Consider the following 12,710-nt stretch of genomic DNA (forward strand, 5'->3'; position numbering starts at 1 on the left):
CCCCTCCCCGGGTGGGTGCTGAGCCCGTGTGGGTGCTGAGCCCCCCCCCAGGGGTGAGCGAATAAATACAAAGCAGCCAAAACTGGTTTTTTTTTGCAGAAAAACAGCAGGAGGGGGGAGGACTTTAATTCAACCCCCCCAGGGTGTTTTCAATCCCCCTCGAGGGATTTAATCCTCCTGGGTGGGTTCAATCCCCCCTGGGGTGAATTTAATCCTCTTGGGGGGGCATTTAATCACTCCTGGGTGGGTTCAGTCCTCCCTGGGGTGGGTTTAATCTTTCTAGGCGGGGTTTAATTCCCCCTGGGGTGAATTTAATCCTCTTTGGGGGCATTTAATCCCTCCTGGGTGGGTTTAATCGCTCCTGGAGTGAATTTAATCTTCTTGGGGTGGGGCTATTCTCTCCTAGGGTGAGTTTAATCCTCTTGAGGTGGGTTTAATACTCCCCCAGGACAGGTTTAACCCCCCGTGCTGCTTTCTACCCCCCCCAGGGGTTATTTTCTCACCCCATCACTTTGGGGGGTCCCTAATAGTGTGTCCCCCCCCCCCATCACTTTTCAGGGGGCTCCTCGGTGACAATCTCGACCTCCAAGCGGCCGAGGTAGAGGGCGAGGGCGGCGAGCCAGAGCAGGGCGAGGAGCGCGGCGGCGGCGGCGTTGGCAGCGGCCGTGGGCGCCGGTAACATCATGGGGCGGCGGAAAAGGACGAGGTTCAGCAGGTAGGAACCGGCCCCGTACGACACGCACAGGCCTCCCAGGAGGAAAAACCCTAAAAAAAAAAAAAAAGAAATAAACCCCCCCAAAAAAAAGAATTTGGTGAAAATATTTGGTAAAGGGCGGGGAGGTGTGGTGGGGGTGGAAGAGGAAACGGGAAAAAAGCGGTAAAATTTGGAAAAATTAAGGGGAATTAAAAATTCAGATAAATGAAAGGGATTTAAATGGAGAAAATGGCCCCAAAATGGGCAACCTGGGCGGGGGGGGGAATTGCTTGAGTTATGGGGTACGGGGGGGGGGGGCTGGAGGGGATGGCCTGGGGAGGAGGGGGCTGAGACGGGCAGTGGGTGTCCCCAAAGGGACCAAAAATGGAGGAAATGGCCCCAAAATGGGCAGGCAAGGAGAGGGGTGGGGGGATTTGGGGGATTTTGTTTGGTTTTGGGGGGCTGGGGGGAGCTGAGGGGGCTGGGGGGTGGTTGGGGGGGCCTATAGTGAGTGATGGGGATATTGGGGGGGGGCCGGGACGTGTCCCCGGGGGGTGGGTGTCCCCAGAGTGGGTGTCCCTGGGGGGGCTGGGTGTCCCCAGGGGGTGCCCCCCGTTGTCCCCCCAGTCCCCACCGTAGGCGGCGTCATGGCCGGTGTCGCTCTGGCCGTAGCAGATGACGCCGACGCCGGTGGCCACGAGCCCGTTACGGAACCAGGACAGGAGCCCTGGGGGGGAAGGGGAAGGGGGGGGTCAGTGAGAGGGGGAGGGGAGCCCCCCCCACCCCAACCTGCCCCGCCCCTCCAGGCCCCGCCCCCTCACCGCTCACCCAATCCGCTCGCCCCCTCCCACCGGCCCCGTCCTCAGCCCCGCCCCCGCCGCCCCCGGCCCCGCCCCCTCCCACCGGCCCCGTCCTCAGCCCCGCCCCCGCCGCCCCCGGCCCCGCCCCCTCACCGCTCTCCAGCGCTTTCCGCAGCAGCCAAGCGTCGGCCCGTTCCAGGTCGGAGGCGGCGGGAGGCGGCGGCGAGGCCCGGCCCAGGCTGTACCGAGCCCCCCGCCCCCTCCCCGCCGCCCCCCGCAGCCTCCGCAGCGCCGCCGCCGCCGCCCGCCCCGCGCCGCCCCACCAGCCCATGGCGGCCCGGGCCACGTCCCGCCCTCCCCTTCCGCCTCCTCCTTCCGCCGAGCGCCCGTTGGCCGCCGCTGCCGCCGCTCACAGCGGCCGGACGCGCTCATTGGTGGAGCCGCGCGTCCGTTATCGCCGCTCCGCCCCACGCGGGATGTGGCGTCACCGTGATAGGCCAACGCGCCGCGTCCCGCCCTCTAAGGAGCGGAAGAAGCGTTCCTATTGGCTACGCGCGGGGCATGTCGGGAAGGGCCGGGCGCCCCGCTACCCGTTTGTCCCGGAAACTGCCGGATTCACCCCAAAACTGCCCCCCCCAACCCCCCACACCCCTCCCCCCAGACAAAAATAGCCAAAACCACCGGTTTTCACCTTAAAACGCCACTTTATGACCCGCCGGTGCCCCCCAGGAGGAGGCGGGGGATACACACACACACACGGGGGGGGGGGCAGCGCTGGCAGCGGCTGTAGGAGACGAAGGAAACGGCGCTTCATTACCGGGGGGCGGCACCGGGCCTGGGGGGGTGGGGGGGTGTTATTGTAGGGTCGCACGTGAAGGGCGGGGGGGGCGTGCTGCCGGGTCGCCCCGGTCTCACTCACCCAACACGGCTGCTGCTTCCGGCCCCGCCTCCTGGCCCCGCCTCCTCCTCCTCAGCGCGCCCACCCATTGGCTGCGGCAGACATCACGCCACGCCCCTTCCGTCAGGGCAGAGGGGGCGGGGCTGCTGGTGGCCGCCGCGCCCGCCTATTGGCTGCAGCTCACAACGCGCCACGCCTCCTCCCGCAGCAGAGAGGGGGCGTGGCCAGCGCGGGGAGTCTGCGCCTATTGGCTGCAGCACAACCACGCCCCCTCCAACCGCACCGAGGGGGCGTGGCCGAGCAGAGCCCCGCCCCCCCGCGGGGCAGCAGCGGGGGGGGTCCCATGGAGGCGATTTTGGGGTGAAACCAGCACTCGGGGGGGGGGGGGGGGCAGAGGCGGGGGGGGCACCCCAAAACAAGGGAAAAACCAGCGATTTGGGGCTGTGCTGTCCCCCCGCCCCCCCCCCGCCAAGGGGCGTCGTGTCCCCTGTCCCCCGTGTCCCCCCCACGTCCCCTCACAGCTCGTCCTCGAGGCCATCGTCCTCCTCGGGGAAGTCCCCGGGGGTGACGCTCTGGGGCTTGACGAAGGCGCCGTATTTGGGCTGACACTCAAAATAGCGGCGGCCACCCACGCTGCAGGGGGGGGGGGCGGAGAAAAAGTTTGGGAGAGGGCCCTAAAGACACCCCCCCATCAAAGAGGGGACACCTTGGGGACACCTTGGGGACTCTACCTGCCGTCGTGCTTGCCCAGCGGCTCGTCGTAGCGGACGCCCACCCAATATCCCGGCTTGAAGTCGGTTTGGCCTGTGGGAGGTGGGGGGGGGGGGGTCAGCGGCTGCGTGGGGGGGGGTTTGGGGACATGGAGTGGGCGGGTTTGGGGACAGTCTGGGGACACGTACCCACGTACATGATGGTGGCCCGTTTGCAGGGCTGTCCCGGCAGCTGGACCTGGCAGCGCGCGCCCACGGGGAGGGTGGCGGCCACGGCGGCCTCCTGCGCCCGGCGCTGCTGCTGCTCCACCGCCCGCCGCCGCGTCCCCTCGGTGTCATAACGGCCCCAGCGGCGCTGGCGCAGGAAGGAGCGCACGGACTCTGCGGGGACACGGGGCCGGTGGCACGCGCGGGGCAGCGCAGTGGGGGTGGTGGAAGGCCCCCGGCGTGGGGTAGAGGTCACCCCCAATGGAGGGTGGGGACAGGGGACATCTCAGGGGGGTGACGGGGCAGGGATGGTGGCAAGTGTCACCACGGGGGGAGACGGGCACAAGACAGGTGACATAGTGGGGATGAAGAGTGTCGCCGTGGGGGACAGGGGAGGTGACCTCAACTGGGGTGGTGACACAGTGGGGACAGGGAGAGTGTCATTGTTGGGGACAGGCGGAGTGTCACCTCAACCAGGGGAGTGGTGTCAGTGGGGACAGGGCAAGTGTCACCTCAACTGGTGGGATGGTGACACAGTGAGGACAGGCAAAGTGCCACCACGGGGGACAGGCTGCTGACCTCGCTGACGCAGCAGGCGTGGAACAAACACCACCACGGGGTGGGGGGGGTGGACAGGACACACAGGGCTGGGGACACCCCTGGGGGGGCGAGTGGGGGGGGTGGCCCGTGGGGACATCAGGGCCACCGGCGTCACCTGGCCGCTTCTCGTAGTCGCTCTCGGCCATCTCATACTTCTCCACCTGCGAGACGTCCTCGTACTCCCCGATCCGCGCCCCACTCCGGTCAATCACCTGCGGCACCCCGTTACTGGGGGGGTGTCCCCAAGGGGGGGTGTCCCCCAAAGCAGGGGGGATCCATTTCGGGGTGAAAAAGAGGGGAAAAAGGGGGGGTGGTGGCACCAGTAAGGATACGGGGCTTGGTTTGGGGGAAAGAAATGGGGTGGAGCGGAATATTGGGGTGAGAAGGAGGGAAATGGGGTGTGAGGGGACACAGGGGGACACCCACGTGTACACGGCAACCGTCGGCCACAGGGTAGGAGCCCAGGAGGGCTTCGTCGCAGTCCAGGCGGGCCAGGAGCTCGTCCTCGGTGCCGTAGAGCTCGAGGTCCATGCAGGAGGCCGGGCTGCCCACCACCAGCTCCAGTTTGCACTGGGGGGGACACAGGGATGGGGGGGAGCAGGATGTGGCCCCGGGTTGGGGCTGGGTCAGGGGAGCCCCGTAACGGGGGTGCTGCCCACCCGGACCCCCACCCAAGAAGGGGGAGGGGGGGGGCTTGGCACTGGTTGGGGCCCAGGCACCCAAGGGTGCTCTCCCCACACCCCCAAATCCCACCCAGGCACCCAAGGGTGCTCTCCGCCCCCCCAGCACCCCGAGTCAGACGCCAACACCCGGGAACGGGTGCCCCGGGCCCCGGTAACGCGGGGGGGAGGTCCCGGTGGAGCAGAAGGCCCGGGCCCGGCCCCCGCGAGGGGAAGGAGGAGCAGGAGGGTCCCGGCGGAGGCAGGGCCGGTGCGCGGCGGGGCGGAGGCCTCCGGCGGGGCCCGGCCCGTGAGGCGCCGGTGCCGGTACCTTAAACTCCGCGATGGTGAGGCCGGTGCTGTAGCGTTTATGGGCGCGGAAGGAGTTAAGGCTGCTGCTCACCGCCAGCGCCACGGAGCCCGCCCCGAGCACCGGCCCCGGCCCGGCCCCGGGCTCCGCCGCCGCCTTCATGGTGCGGCCCCGTCGCTGCCGCCGCCGCCGCTTCTGGAACCTTCGGCCCGCCCCCCGCCCTCACCATTTAGCCAATCAGTGACAACGCCCCGCCCCTCTCCCCACGTTCTAACCAATAGCGAGGGAGACAACCCGCCCCGCTCAGCGCCGCGCCGCCAATAGGAACGCGCTCTGGAGGAAGGGGGGCGGGATCTGCGCAGGCGCCGTTCGCTCTCGCCGCGGTTTGTCCCTGCGCGGACGCCGTCGCGGGGGGGTGTGCGCATGCGCGGGGCCGCCATGGAGGCGGAGGGGCCCTACGAGCCGGGCTTCGTGGGGATCCGCTTCTGCCAGGAGTGGTGAGGGGGGCCGGGACCCCCGGGGAACCCCCCCGGGACCCCCCAGATCCGCCGGGGGGCTCCCGGACCCCCCCCCCGTGACCCCCAGACCCCCCCCAAGGCTCCCCGATACCCCCCTAGGCCCCACGGGCCTGCCCAGATCCCTCCCCAGGCCCCCCAACCCCTCCCCAGGCCCTCCAGATGCCCCTCCAGGCCGCCCCCCTCAGGCCCTCCATTCCCCTGCCACGACCCCAACCCCCCCCAGATGCCCCCCAACCTCTCCCCAGAACATCCAGGTGCCCCTCCAGCCCCCGCAGGTGCCCCCCCAACCCCTCCCTAGGCCCCCCAGATACCCCCCAGGTCCCCCAGTTTCCCCCTCAACCCCCCCAGATACCCCCTGGGGTCCCCCAGCCCCCCCATCTGCAGGGGATGTGGCCCCAGCACGAGGCTGGGCCCCCCCCCCCCGGACACTCCCCAGTAACATCCCCCCCGTGTCTCCCCCCAGCAACAACATGCTGTACCCCAAGGAGGACAAGGAGAACCGGATCCTGCTCTACGCCGTGAGTGCCCCCCCCGCCACTGGGACCAGTGCTGGCGGCATACTGGGACCAGTCCTGCCATGACAGTGGGCCGTGCCCCACAGCCCCCACTGGGAGCAGTCCCAGCGCTTCACGGGGCCGTGCCCCGCCCCTCCCAGTCTGGCACTGGGAGCAGCCTGTGACCCCCAGTTCCCCCCCCAGTGCCGCAACTGCGACTACCAGCAAGAGGCCGACAACAGCTGCATCTACGTCAACAAGATCACGCACGAAGTGGAGTGAGTTCGTTAGTGGAACGAGTTCATTAACGATCCCAGTTCGTTAATGATCCCGGTCCCAACATTTTCTACTCCCCCCTGTTATTAGAGAGTAATTAATAAGAGGAAACCAATTAAGAAGAAGCAGTAGGGTAATTAATATAAGGGAAGGTGAATGGAGGGCAATTAATGGGGGTAATTAATAACAGAACGGTTCTTGGGTAATTAATAATTAGTAAAGGAATAATGGGGGTAGTTAACAAGAGTAACTGAGGGGTAACTTGAGGGTAATTAATAAGGGGAGGTAATAAGGGAGAACAAAGGGGCAATTAATGTGGGGGTAATTAATAGGGGTAATTATTAGGAGCAGTTACTGAGGGTGATGCCAAGGTTATTAATAGCCTGGGGGGTAATTAAGGGGGAGCTAATTAGTCTCCTCGCAGCGAGCTCACGCAGATCATCGCCGACGTCTCCCAGGACCCGACGCTGCCCCGCACCGAGGACCACCCGTGCCAGAAGTGAGCGGGGCCGGGGGGACCCGGGGGGGTCGGGGACCCCCTGGGGTATCGGGGACCCCCCGGGGATGTGGGGACCCTGCTGGGGGTGTCAGGGACCCTCTTGGGCACATGGGGACCCCCTGGGGATATCAGGGACCCCCCTGGGTGTCAGGGATGTGGGGACCCCTGTGGGGACATCAGCCCCCCACTGCCACACTGCTCCAATGTCCCCCCTCGGGTCTCCCGAGCCCCCCCAGCTCCAGTGTCCCCCTTTGTGTCCCCCCCCAGCTCCAGTGTCCCCCTTTGTCCCCCCCCTTGTGCCCCCAGTGTCCCCGTGGGGCTCCGACGTCCCCCCCCAGGCCTCACGTCCCCTCCTCCGCCCCCCAGGTGCGGGCACAAGGAAGCCGTCTTCTTCCAGTCCCACAGCGCCAGGGCCGAGGTGAGGTGACCCCCCCCAAACCCTGAGCCCCCACAAAGCTTGTCACCGTCCCCCCCCCCACTGTCACCGTCCCCTCCCCACCCCCCAGGACGCCATGAGGCTTTACTACGTCTGCACCGCCCCCCACTGCGGCCACCGCTGGACCGAGTGACGGCGCCCGGACACGCTCCCGGACCCCAAGAATCCCCCTAGTGGCAACCGTCACCCCAAAACCTGCCCCCCGCAGCCCCCGCTCCCCCCAACCCCGCGTCTGTCCCCCCCAGTACCCACCCCGGGGTGGCATTTGGTGGCAATAAAGGTGATTTTTGGCAATGGGATGTGTCAGTGGCTCTGTGGGATTTGGGGGGGGATGCTGGGGGGCTTTGGGGTGCACGTAGTGGCCCCAAATCACACGTGAGGGGCCCCAAATCGCACTCCTGGTACCCCAAAATGTCCCCATGGGCCCCACATTGCAGCTGTGGGGCCCCAAATTGTCCCCGTGGGCCCCAAGTTGTAAGCCCCGTGCCCCAGGTTGCCCCCCCAATGCCCCACATCACCCCATAGCAGTCCCCAAATGCCTCCTCCAGGCTCTAACTCACCCCACTGGATCCCAGTTTGCATCCCCCCGTGCCCCCAGTTACCCATGAGGGGCCCCGTATCATCATCCTGGTACCCTAAATTGCCCTTTCGGGCCCCAAATTGCCCTCTGAGTACCCCACATCACCCCCACATCGCCCCCACCACATCTCAAATCACTCCCTCAAGCCTCGACTTGCCCACAACCTCCTTCCCCCGGACCCCAAATCACCCAGTTGGGCCCCAAACCACGCCCCGGGCAACCCAAACCACAAAAATTATTTTTTTAAGAGGAAGGGCTGGCTTCTTCCCAAGGAGCCTTTCAGCCCCGACGCCGGTGTGGGGAGCCGGGCAGGGGCTGAGCGTGTCCGTGCGCAGGTTGGCGGAGAAAAAGGCCTCCATCGGCTACACGTACGAGGACAGCACCGTGGCCGAGCTGGAGAACTCCTTGGAGAAGCAAGGAGAAGAGGAGGACTCCGAGGAAGACAGCAACACGGACGAAGACGAGGTCATCCCCGATATCGGTAACGGCTCTCCTTCACCGGGCTGCTTGCGGACGTGCCGAGCTGTGCCGCGCTGGAGTGGAGGGGGGCGGATTTGGGGTGCCCTGAGCTGCCCGCGCTCTGCCCGCAGACGTGGAAGTGGACGTGGACGAGCTGAACCAGGAGCAAGTGGCCGACCTGAACAAGCAGGCGACCACGTACGGCATGGCCGAGGGGGACTTCGTCAGGTACGGCCGCGGGGAAAGCTCCGGCAGCCCCGGGCAGCCTCACCGGGGCCTCCCCTTCTCCCTGGGGGCTGAATCCTTCGTGGATGTGCCCCCCAAAATCATCACCCCCAAGCACGGGCTCCTTCTGCGGGTGCTGGCTCTTGTTGAGGGTCTTTTTTCTGGGGCGGGGGGAAAGGATGTTGCGGAAGGACAAGGAGGAGGCGGAAGCCATTAAAAACGCCAAAGCCCTGGAAGAGGAGAAGGCGATGTATTCGGTAAGGGGAGCTGCGGCCAGCTCTGCCCCGTCCCACCGCGAGCTGCGGCTGGCCAGGGCACACCAGGCTGGGCCGTGCGGGTGCCTTGGCCCCCCCCAAACGCTCACCGAGGCACCTCTGCCTCCCGAGGAGGGGCCCGTAGATACCCGGGGTGGCTTCGCCGCCGTCCCTTAGCCGAGGCTGCTCTCCTAGGGCCGGCGCTCTCGCCGACAGAGGAGGGAGTTCAGGGAGAAACGCCTGAAAGGGAGGAAGATCAGCCCGCCCAGGTGAGCCCGGCAGCCGGGATGGCGTTCCCGAAGCTCAGCCACGGCCCCGATCCCGCTCGTATCCATCCCGGGCGCTGCCGGTGCCGGTGCCGGTGCCGGCTCGCGGGGGGTGCCGGGGGGTTCTGTCTGCGGGTGGTGTCTCAGCGATCTCCTGTGTTTTCTCCTGTCGCAGCTACGCCCGGAGGGACAGCCCCACCTACGACCCCTACAAACGGTGAGCCCCGGCACGAGCGGCTTCTCCGGGCTGGCGACGTCCCCTTCCTGCCGCGGCACCCGGCGCTTTTGGGGAAGGAACTTCTTTTGGCAGTCTCCTCTCCACCTCGCAGCTCTCCCTCGGAATCCACCTCCGAATCCCGTTCCCGTTCCCGCACCCCATCTCCCGGTCACGAGGAGAAGATCACTTTCATCACCAGTTTCGGCGGTAGCGACGAAGAAGCGGCGGCGGCGGCATCCGCTCAAGCCGGCGGCACCGTCTCCGGCAAACAGCGTTCTGCTCCGGGGCAGCCTGGCGGCGCCGCGGCAGGTCATAGCACCTCGTCCCGGTCGGTAACTCGCCCGCCCGGCGCGCTTTCCCACCCCTTAGCCGGCAGAGGCGCGGTGGCCGTGGGCCGGTTGCGCTGCCCCGTCCCTGGCGGGCACGGAGACGCTGGCGAGGGGACGCTCCCGACGCTGATCCCCACGCTCTTCCCCCCGCCTCTTTTAGGGCTGACACTGCTGCTGGTAAAGAGACAGGAGCTGCCAAAGTCAGTAAGAATTTGACCTCCCGTGTTTAATTGGCATCACCGCGGAGCCGGCACAGGGATGCGGTGGTGGATGGGTCGGCCGAGGTGCCCCCCCGTGACCCGCTGGTGTCCCCCCATCCTCGCCCCGGCACCCATCCTGCTCCCTCCTTGGGGCCGGGGGGCTGCCGGGTGGCAGCGGGGCCACGGGGCCGCGCGGGGCAGTCCCGGCTCTGGTGGGCGGGGGGGGATCCGATCCGGCTGGTGCTGGGGGCCGGCTGTGCCAAGGCTGGCACCGGTGGCTGTCCCCGTGCCCGGTGGCTGTCCCCAGCTGCCCTCCATCCCCTGTCCCTGGAGTCCCCAGGGCCTTTGGGCTGTGCCAGCGTGCCCCCGGTGCCACCTCCCGGGGCCACGGGCGCCGCGGCGGGGAGCCACCCTCGACTGCCGGTGTTTGTCCCCGCAGCACCCACGGGTGACGCGGGAGGTCCCTGTTGCTCAGGGACGGGGTGCGGGCAGGAGCAAAGCCCCCCGTGGGGTGGGGACACTGCAGAGGGGCTCGGGGGGGGGCACAGAGGTGTCACCCTCAGTGTCACCGTCACCTTGGCAAGGCGGGTGCCAGCGCCCGGATCCGGCTCAGCCGGCCGGTGCTCGAAGCTGGTGTCCGTCGCGGGGCAGGGGGGGGACGCTGGGGGCTGCAGCGTGTCCTTGTCACGTGTGTCCCCCCCGCCCCTTTCACCCGCGGCTCCGGTTCGGTTGCAGCCCAAGCTGACGCCGCAGGAGAAGCTGAAGCTGCGGATGCAGAAGGCGCTGAACCGGCAGTGTAAGCGGCCCCCCCGCCGGGCCCCGGCCCCCTCTCAGCCTCCCCCCGCTGCTTTTTGGGGTTTTAGATTTATTTTGATGGATCTTTTTTACAGTTAAAGCCGATAAAAAGGCGGCGCAGGAGAAAATGCTGCAACAGGAACACGAGAGACAGGTAGGGGAGAGTGCAGGGGAGGCCGGGCTGGCACCAGAGCCAGTCACCAATTACCAGTTCCTGGAGCTGGTTCCCAGTTACTGGAGCCAGTTACCAGTTACCAGAACTGGTTACCGGAGCTGGTTACCCGTTACCGGAGCTGCTTCCTGGAGCTGGTTACGAGTTACCAGAGCTGGTTACCGGAGCCAGTTACCAGTGCCGGTTACTGGAGCTGGTTGCCTGAACCGGTTACCAGTTACTGGAGCTGATTACCAGTTACTGGAGCTGGTTGCCTGAACTGGTTACCAGTTACTGGAGCTGATTACCAGTTACTGGAGCTGGTTGCCTGAACTGGTTACCAGTTACCGGCGCCAGTTAACGGAATGTTCTTCTCTTGCAGGAGCGGGAGGACGAGCTACGGGCCATGGCCCGGAAAATCCGCATGAAGTAAATCCTCTCCCGCCCCTCGCTCCGGTGGATCCGGTGGGATCCGGGCCGCCCCGTGACCCCCCCGCTGTGTTTTTCTCTCTCGGCAGGGAGCGGGAGCGCCGGGAGAAGGAGCGGGAGGAGTGGGAGAGGCAGTACAGCCGGCAGAGCCGGTCGCCCTCCCCGCGCTACGGTGAGTGCCGGCGGGAGGGGGGCGGTGGATTCCCCCCCCCCAGTATCAGGCTTTGAGGGGTGGGGGAAGAAAAGCTGCTGGGTGCTGGGGGGGAAAATGGGTCGCGGCATCACCTGAGCGCACCCCCTCTGCCTTGCAGGTAGGGAACGCAGCTCCTCCCGCAGGTACGTCCCCACGGGCTGGGGGGGGCGGTCCCCACCCGGAGGACCCCCTCCCGCCCTCACCCACCCCTCTCTGTTCCCTACCCCGCTCCGCAGGCGCTCCCGTTCCCGCTCCCGCAGCCCTCACTACCGGCACTGACGGCAAACAAAGACGGCAAAACCGCAGTCCGCCCCCTCACCGCGCGTGTCCCCCTCTCCCCGAGTAAAAAAAGGGGCAGAAAAAGGGCGTTGGGGGGTTTGTTGTTGGTATTTTTAATCGAGGAGGAAGGAGAAGGCGAGGACGTCGGCGCAGCGCAGCAGCGCGGCCGCTTGCACCCCCAGCGGGGTCCGCAGGGCGTCCACCTGCACAGCCACCCCCTCCACGTCGGCGGCGCCGAAAACGGCCTCGACCCGCACCCCGGCGCGGAGCCAAAAGCGGGTGGGGCGGCCCCGGGCGGCCGCCAGCCCCCGCAGGTACCGCTGCCGCAGCCTGGCCCGCGCCCCCTGCGCCACCGCGTCCCCCCCCAGCCGCGCCTGGAAGCGGGGTGAGCTGGGGCTGAAGCCCCGGCTGTGGCCGTCGGGGCCTCGCGGGAGCCGTAGGATCCCCACCGGCACCAGCACCGGCATGGCGGCTCCTGGGGAGGGGGGACAAAAGTGTGTGTGGGGGGTCACCCATAGCTGCCCCAGCCCCTGCTGCCCCCCACAGAGCCCCAAGACCCCCCCAGGCTGCTCTCCCTGGTCCCCAAACAGCCCCCGCCCCCCAGGACCTGCAAAGACCCCCCCATCGTCATCCCCCCCAGCCCCACAGAGCCCCCGATCGCCCCAGTAACCTCTCCTGCCCCCTGAGAGTGCCCCCTCACAGGGCCCTGCCCCCCCTATACCCTCTAGGACACCCTAGAGCACCCTCCCAGCCCCATATGACCCCAGCCGCATACGACCTCCCCCCAAGACCCCCCCACGGGTCCACTGGGCCCCCAAGACCCCCCAACAGGTCCCACAGGGCCCCTCAAGACCTCTCTTGCTCCACACAGGGCTCCCCAAGACCCGCCAGGGGTCCCCTGGGCCCCCCCACAGCCCCCCAAGCGCCCCCCGGAGCCCCCAGCCCCACACAATGCCGCCCCCCCCCCCCCCGGGACCCCCGTTACCGGCGGGCCGCGGCCCCGCACACGCGTGGGGGCTCCCGCTCACGCGCACCGGAAGTGCGTCACTCCCGCGGGGCCGCTTCGCCGCCGCCGATTCGTGTCACGATTCGCTTCCGCACATTCGCCGCCGCCGATTCGTGTCACGATTCGCTTCCGCACATTCGCCGCCGCCGCTCCCGGGGCCGCGGCGCGGCCGAACGCACCGGCGGGGCTCTGTCCCCCATCCCCCCTTTTTTTCTTTCCCCGCTTC

At 67.4% G+C, this 12,710-nt stretch overlaps 5 protein-coding genes across 8 annotated transcripts; 2 read left to right on the forward strand and 3 right to left on the reverse strand.

Moving 5' to 3' along the window:
- Positions 1-536: 536 nt before the first annotated feature.
- TMEM160 (transmembrane protein 160) lies at positions 537-1,825 on the reverse strand. Its single transcript, XM_068417309.1, has 3 exons — positions 1,648-1,825; positions 1,329-1,421; positions 537-765 (listed from the first exon to the last, which is right to left on the reverse strand). Exons 1-3 carry the CDS (start codon positions 1,823-1,825, stop codon positions 548-550), a joined length of 489 nt encoding a protein of 162 aa, XP_068273410.1. The 3' UTR covers positions 537-547.
- A 38-nt stretch (positions 1,826-1,863) lies between these two features.
- TBCB (tubulin folding cofactor B) lies at positions 1,864-5,077 on the reverse strand. 2 transcript variants are annotated; one of them, XR_011049682.1, is made up of 8 exons: positions 4,900-5,077; positions 4,336-4,479; positions 4,025-4,121; positions 3,292-3,483; positions 3,124-3,196; positions 2,414-3,025; positions 2,186-2,329; positions 1,864-2,013 (listed from the first exon to the last, which is right to left on the reverse strand). XR_011049682.1 is itself a non-coding variant. In XM_068417480.1 (6 exons), exons 1-6 carry the CDS (start codon positions 5,038-5,040, stop codon positions 2,908-2,910), a joined length of 765 nt encoding a protein of 254 aa, XP_068273581.1. In that variant the 5' UTR covers positions 5,041-5,077; the 3' UTR covers positions 2,336-2,907. The 2 variants fall into 2 exon arrangements, 1 of the variants encoding a protein (XP_068273581.1); XM_068417480.1 differs by lacking the exons at positions 1,864-2,013; positions 2,186-2,329 and having other exon boundaries at positions 2,336-3,025.
- A 207-nt stretch (positions 5,078-5,284) lies between these two features.
- POLR2I (RNA polymerase II subunit I) lies at positions 5,285-7,395 on the forward strand. 2 transcript variants are annotated; one of them, XM_068417451.1, is made up of 6 exons: positions 5,285-5,375; positions 5,860-5,914; positions 6,095-6,168; positions 6,591-6,665; positions 6,972-7,083; positions 7,172-7,395. In XM_068417451.1, the coding sequence occupies exons 1-6, from the start codon at positions 5,302-5,304 to the stop codon at positions 7,232-7,234; spliced, it is 453 nt and encodes a 150-aa protein (XP_068273552.1). In that variant the 5' UTR covers positions 5,285-5,301; the 3' UTR covers positions 7,235-7,395. The 2 variants fall into 2 exon arrangements, with proteins under 2 accessions (XP_068273552.1, XP_068273554.1); XM_068417453.1 differs by having other exon boundaries at positions 7,032-7,083.
- A 310-nt stretch (positions 7,396-7,705) lies between these two features.
- Positions 7,706-11,562, forward strand: LOC137672887 (CLK4-associating serine/arginine rich protein-like). Its single transcript, XM_068417310.1, has 14 exons — positions 7,706-7,731; positions 8,017-8,162; positions 8,272-8,368; positions 8,544-8,622; positions 8,815-8,888; positions 9,061-9,102; positions 9,215-9,430; positions 9,592-9,631; positions 10,367-10,427; positions 10,522-10,580; positions 10,960-11,006; positions 11,096-11,178; positions 11,318-11,342; positions 11,436-11,562. The coding sequence occupies exons 1-14, from the start codon at positions 7,706-7,708 to the stop codon at positions 11,476-11,478; spliced, it is 1,038 nt and encodes a 345-aa protein (XP_068273411.1). The 3' UTR covers positions 11,479-11,562.
- Positions 11,563-11,567: 5 nt separating this feature from the next.
- On the reverse strand, positions 11,568-12,594 carry GEMIN7 (gem nuclear organelle associated protein 7). 2 transcript variants are annotated; one of them, XM_068417417.1, is made up of 2 exons: positions 12,513-12,594; positions 11,568-11,953 (listed from the first exon to the last, which is right to left on the reverse strand). In XM_068417417.1, the coding sequence occupies exon 2, from the start codon at positions 11,943-11,945 to the stop codon at positions 11,592-11,594; it is 354 nt and encodes a 117-aa protein (XP_068273518.1). In that variant the 5' UTR covers positions 11,946-11,953; positions 12,513-12,594; the 3' UTR covers positions 11,568-11,591. The 2 variants fall into 2 exon arrangements, with proteins under 2 accessions (XP_068273518.1, XP_068273517.1); XM_068417416.1 differs by having other exon boundaries at positions 12,464-12,573.
- Between the last annotated feature and the right edge of the window lie 116 nt (positions 12,595-12,710).

Source organism: Nyctibius grandis, chromosome 23 (genome assembly GCF_013368605.1).
Source record: "Nyctibius grandis isolate bNycGra1 chromosome 23, bNycGra1.pri, whole genome shotgun sequence".
NCBI lineage: Eukaryota > Metazoa > Chordata > Aves > Nyctibiiformes > Nyctibiidae > Nyctibius > Nyctibius grandis.

Excerpts from the sequence above, each read along its gene's own strand:
- POLR2I (XM_068417451.1), top strand. The coding sequence starts at position 5,302 with ATGCGCGGGGCCGCCATGGAGGCGGAGGGGCCCTACGAGCCGGGCTTC. Across the intron at positions 6,169-6,590 it reads AAGATCACGCACGAAGTGGA|CGAGCTCACGCAGATCATCG; the intron begins GTGAGTTCGTTA and ends GTCTCCTCGCAG. Across the intron at positions 7,084-7,171 it reads CCCACAGCGCCAGGGCCGAG|GACGCCATGAGGCTTTACTA; the intron begins GTGAGGTGACCC and ends CCCACCCCCCAG.
- GEMIN7 (XM_068417417.1), bottom strand. The coding sequence starts at position 11,945 with ATGCCGGTGCTGGTGCCGGTGGGGATCCTACGGCTCCCGCGAGGCCCC.
- TBCB (XM_068417480.1), bottom strand. The coding sequence starts at position 5,040 with ATGAAGGCGGCGGCGGAGCCCGGGGCCGGGCCGGGGCCGGTGCTCGGG. Across the intron at positions 3,197-3,291 it reads GGCCACCATCATGTACGTGG|GCCAAACCGACTTCAAGCCG; the intron begins GTACGTGTCCCC and ends CACCTCCCACAG. Across the intron at positions 3,026-3,123 it reads CTGGGCAAGCACGACGGCAG|CGTGGGTGGCCGCCGCTATT; the intron begins GTAGAGTCCCCA and ends CCCCCCCTGCAG.
- LOC137672887 (XM_068417310.1), top strand. The coding sequence starts at position 7,706 with ATGAGGGGCCCCGTATCATCATCCTG. Across the intron at positions 7,732-8,016 it reads GGCCCCGTATCATCATCCTG|GTTGGCGGAGAAAAAGGCCT; the intron begins GTACCCTAAATT and ends GTCCGTGCGCAG. Across the intron at positions 11,343-11,435 it reads GAACGCAGCTCCTCCCGCAG|GCGCTCCCGTTCCCGCTCCC; the intron begins GTACGTCCCCAC and ends CCCGCTCCGCAG.
- TMEM160 (XM_068417309.1), bottom strand. The coding sequence starts at position 1,825 with ATGGGCTGGTGGGGCGGCGCGGGGCGGGCGGCGGCGGCGGCGCTGCGG. Across the intron at positions 1,422-1,647 it reads GCGGAAAGCGCTGGAGAGCG|GGCTCCTGTCCTGGTTCCGT; the intron begins GTGAGGGGGCGG and ends CTTCCCCCCCAG. Across the intron at positions 766-1,328 it reads CGGCCATGACGCCGCCTACG|GGTTTTTCCTCCTGGGAGGC; the intron begins GTGGGGACTGGG and ends TTTTTTTTTTAG.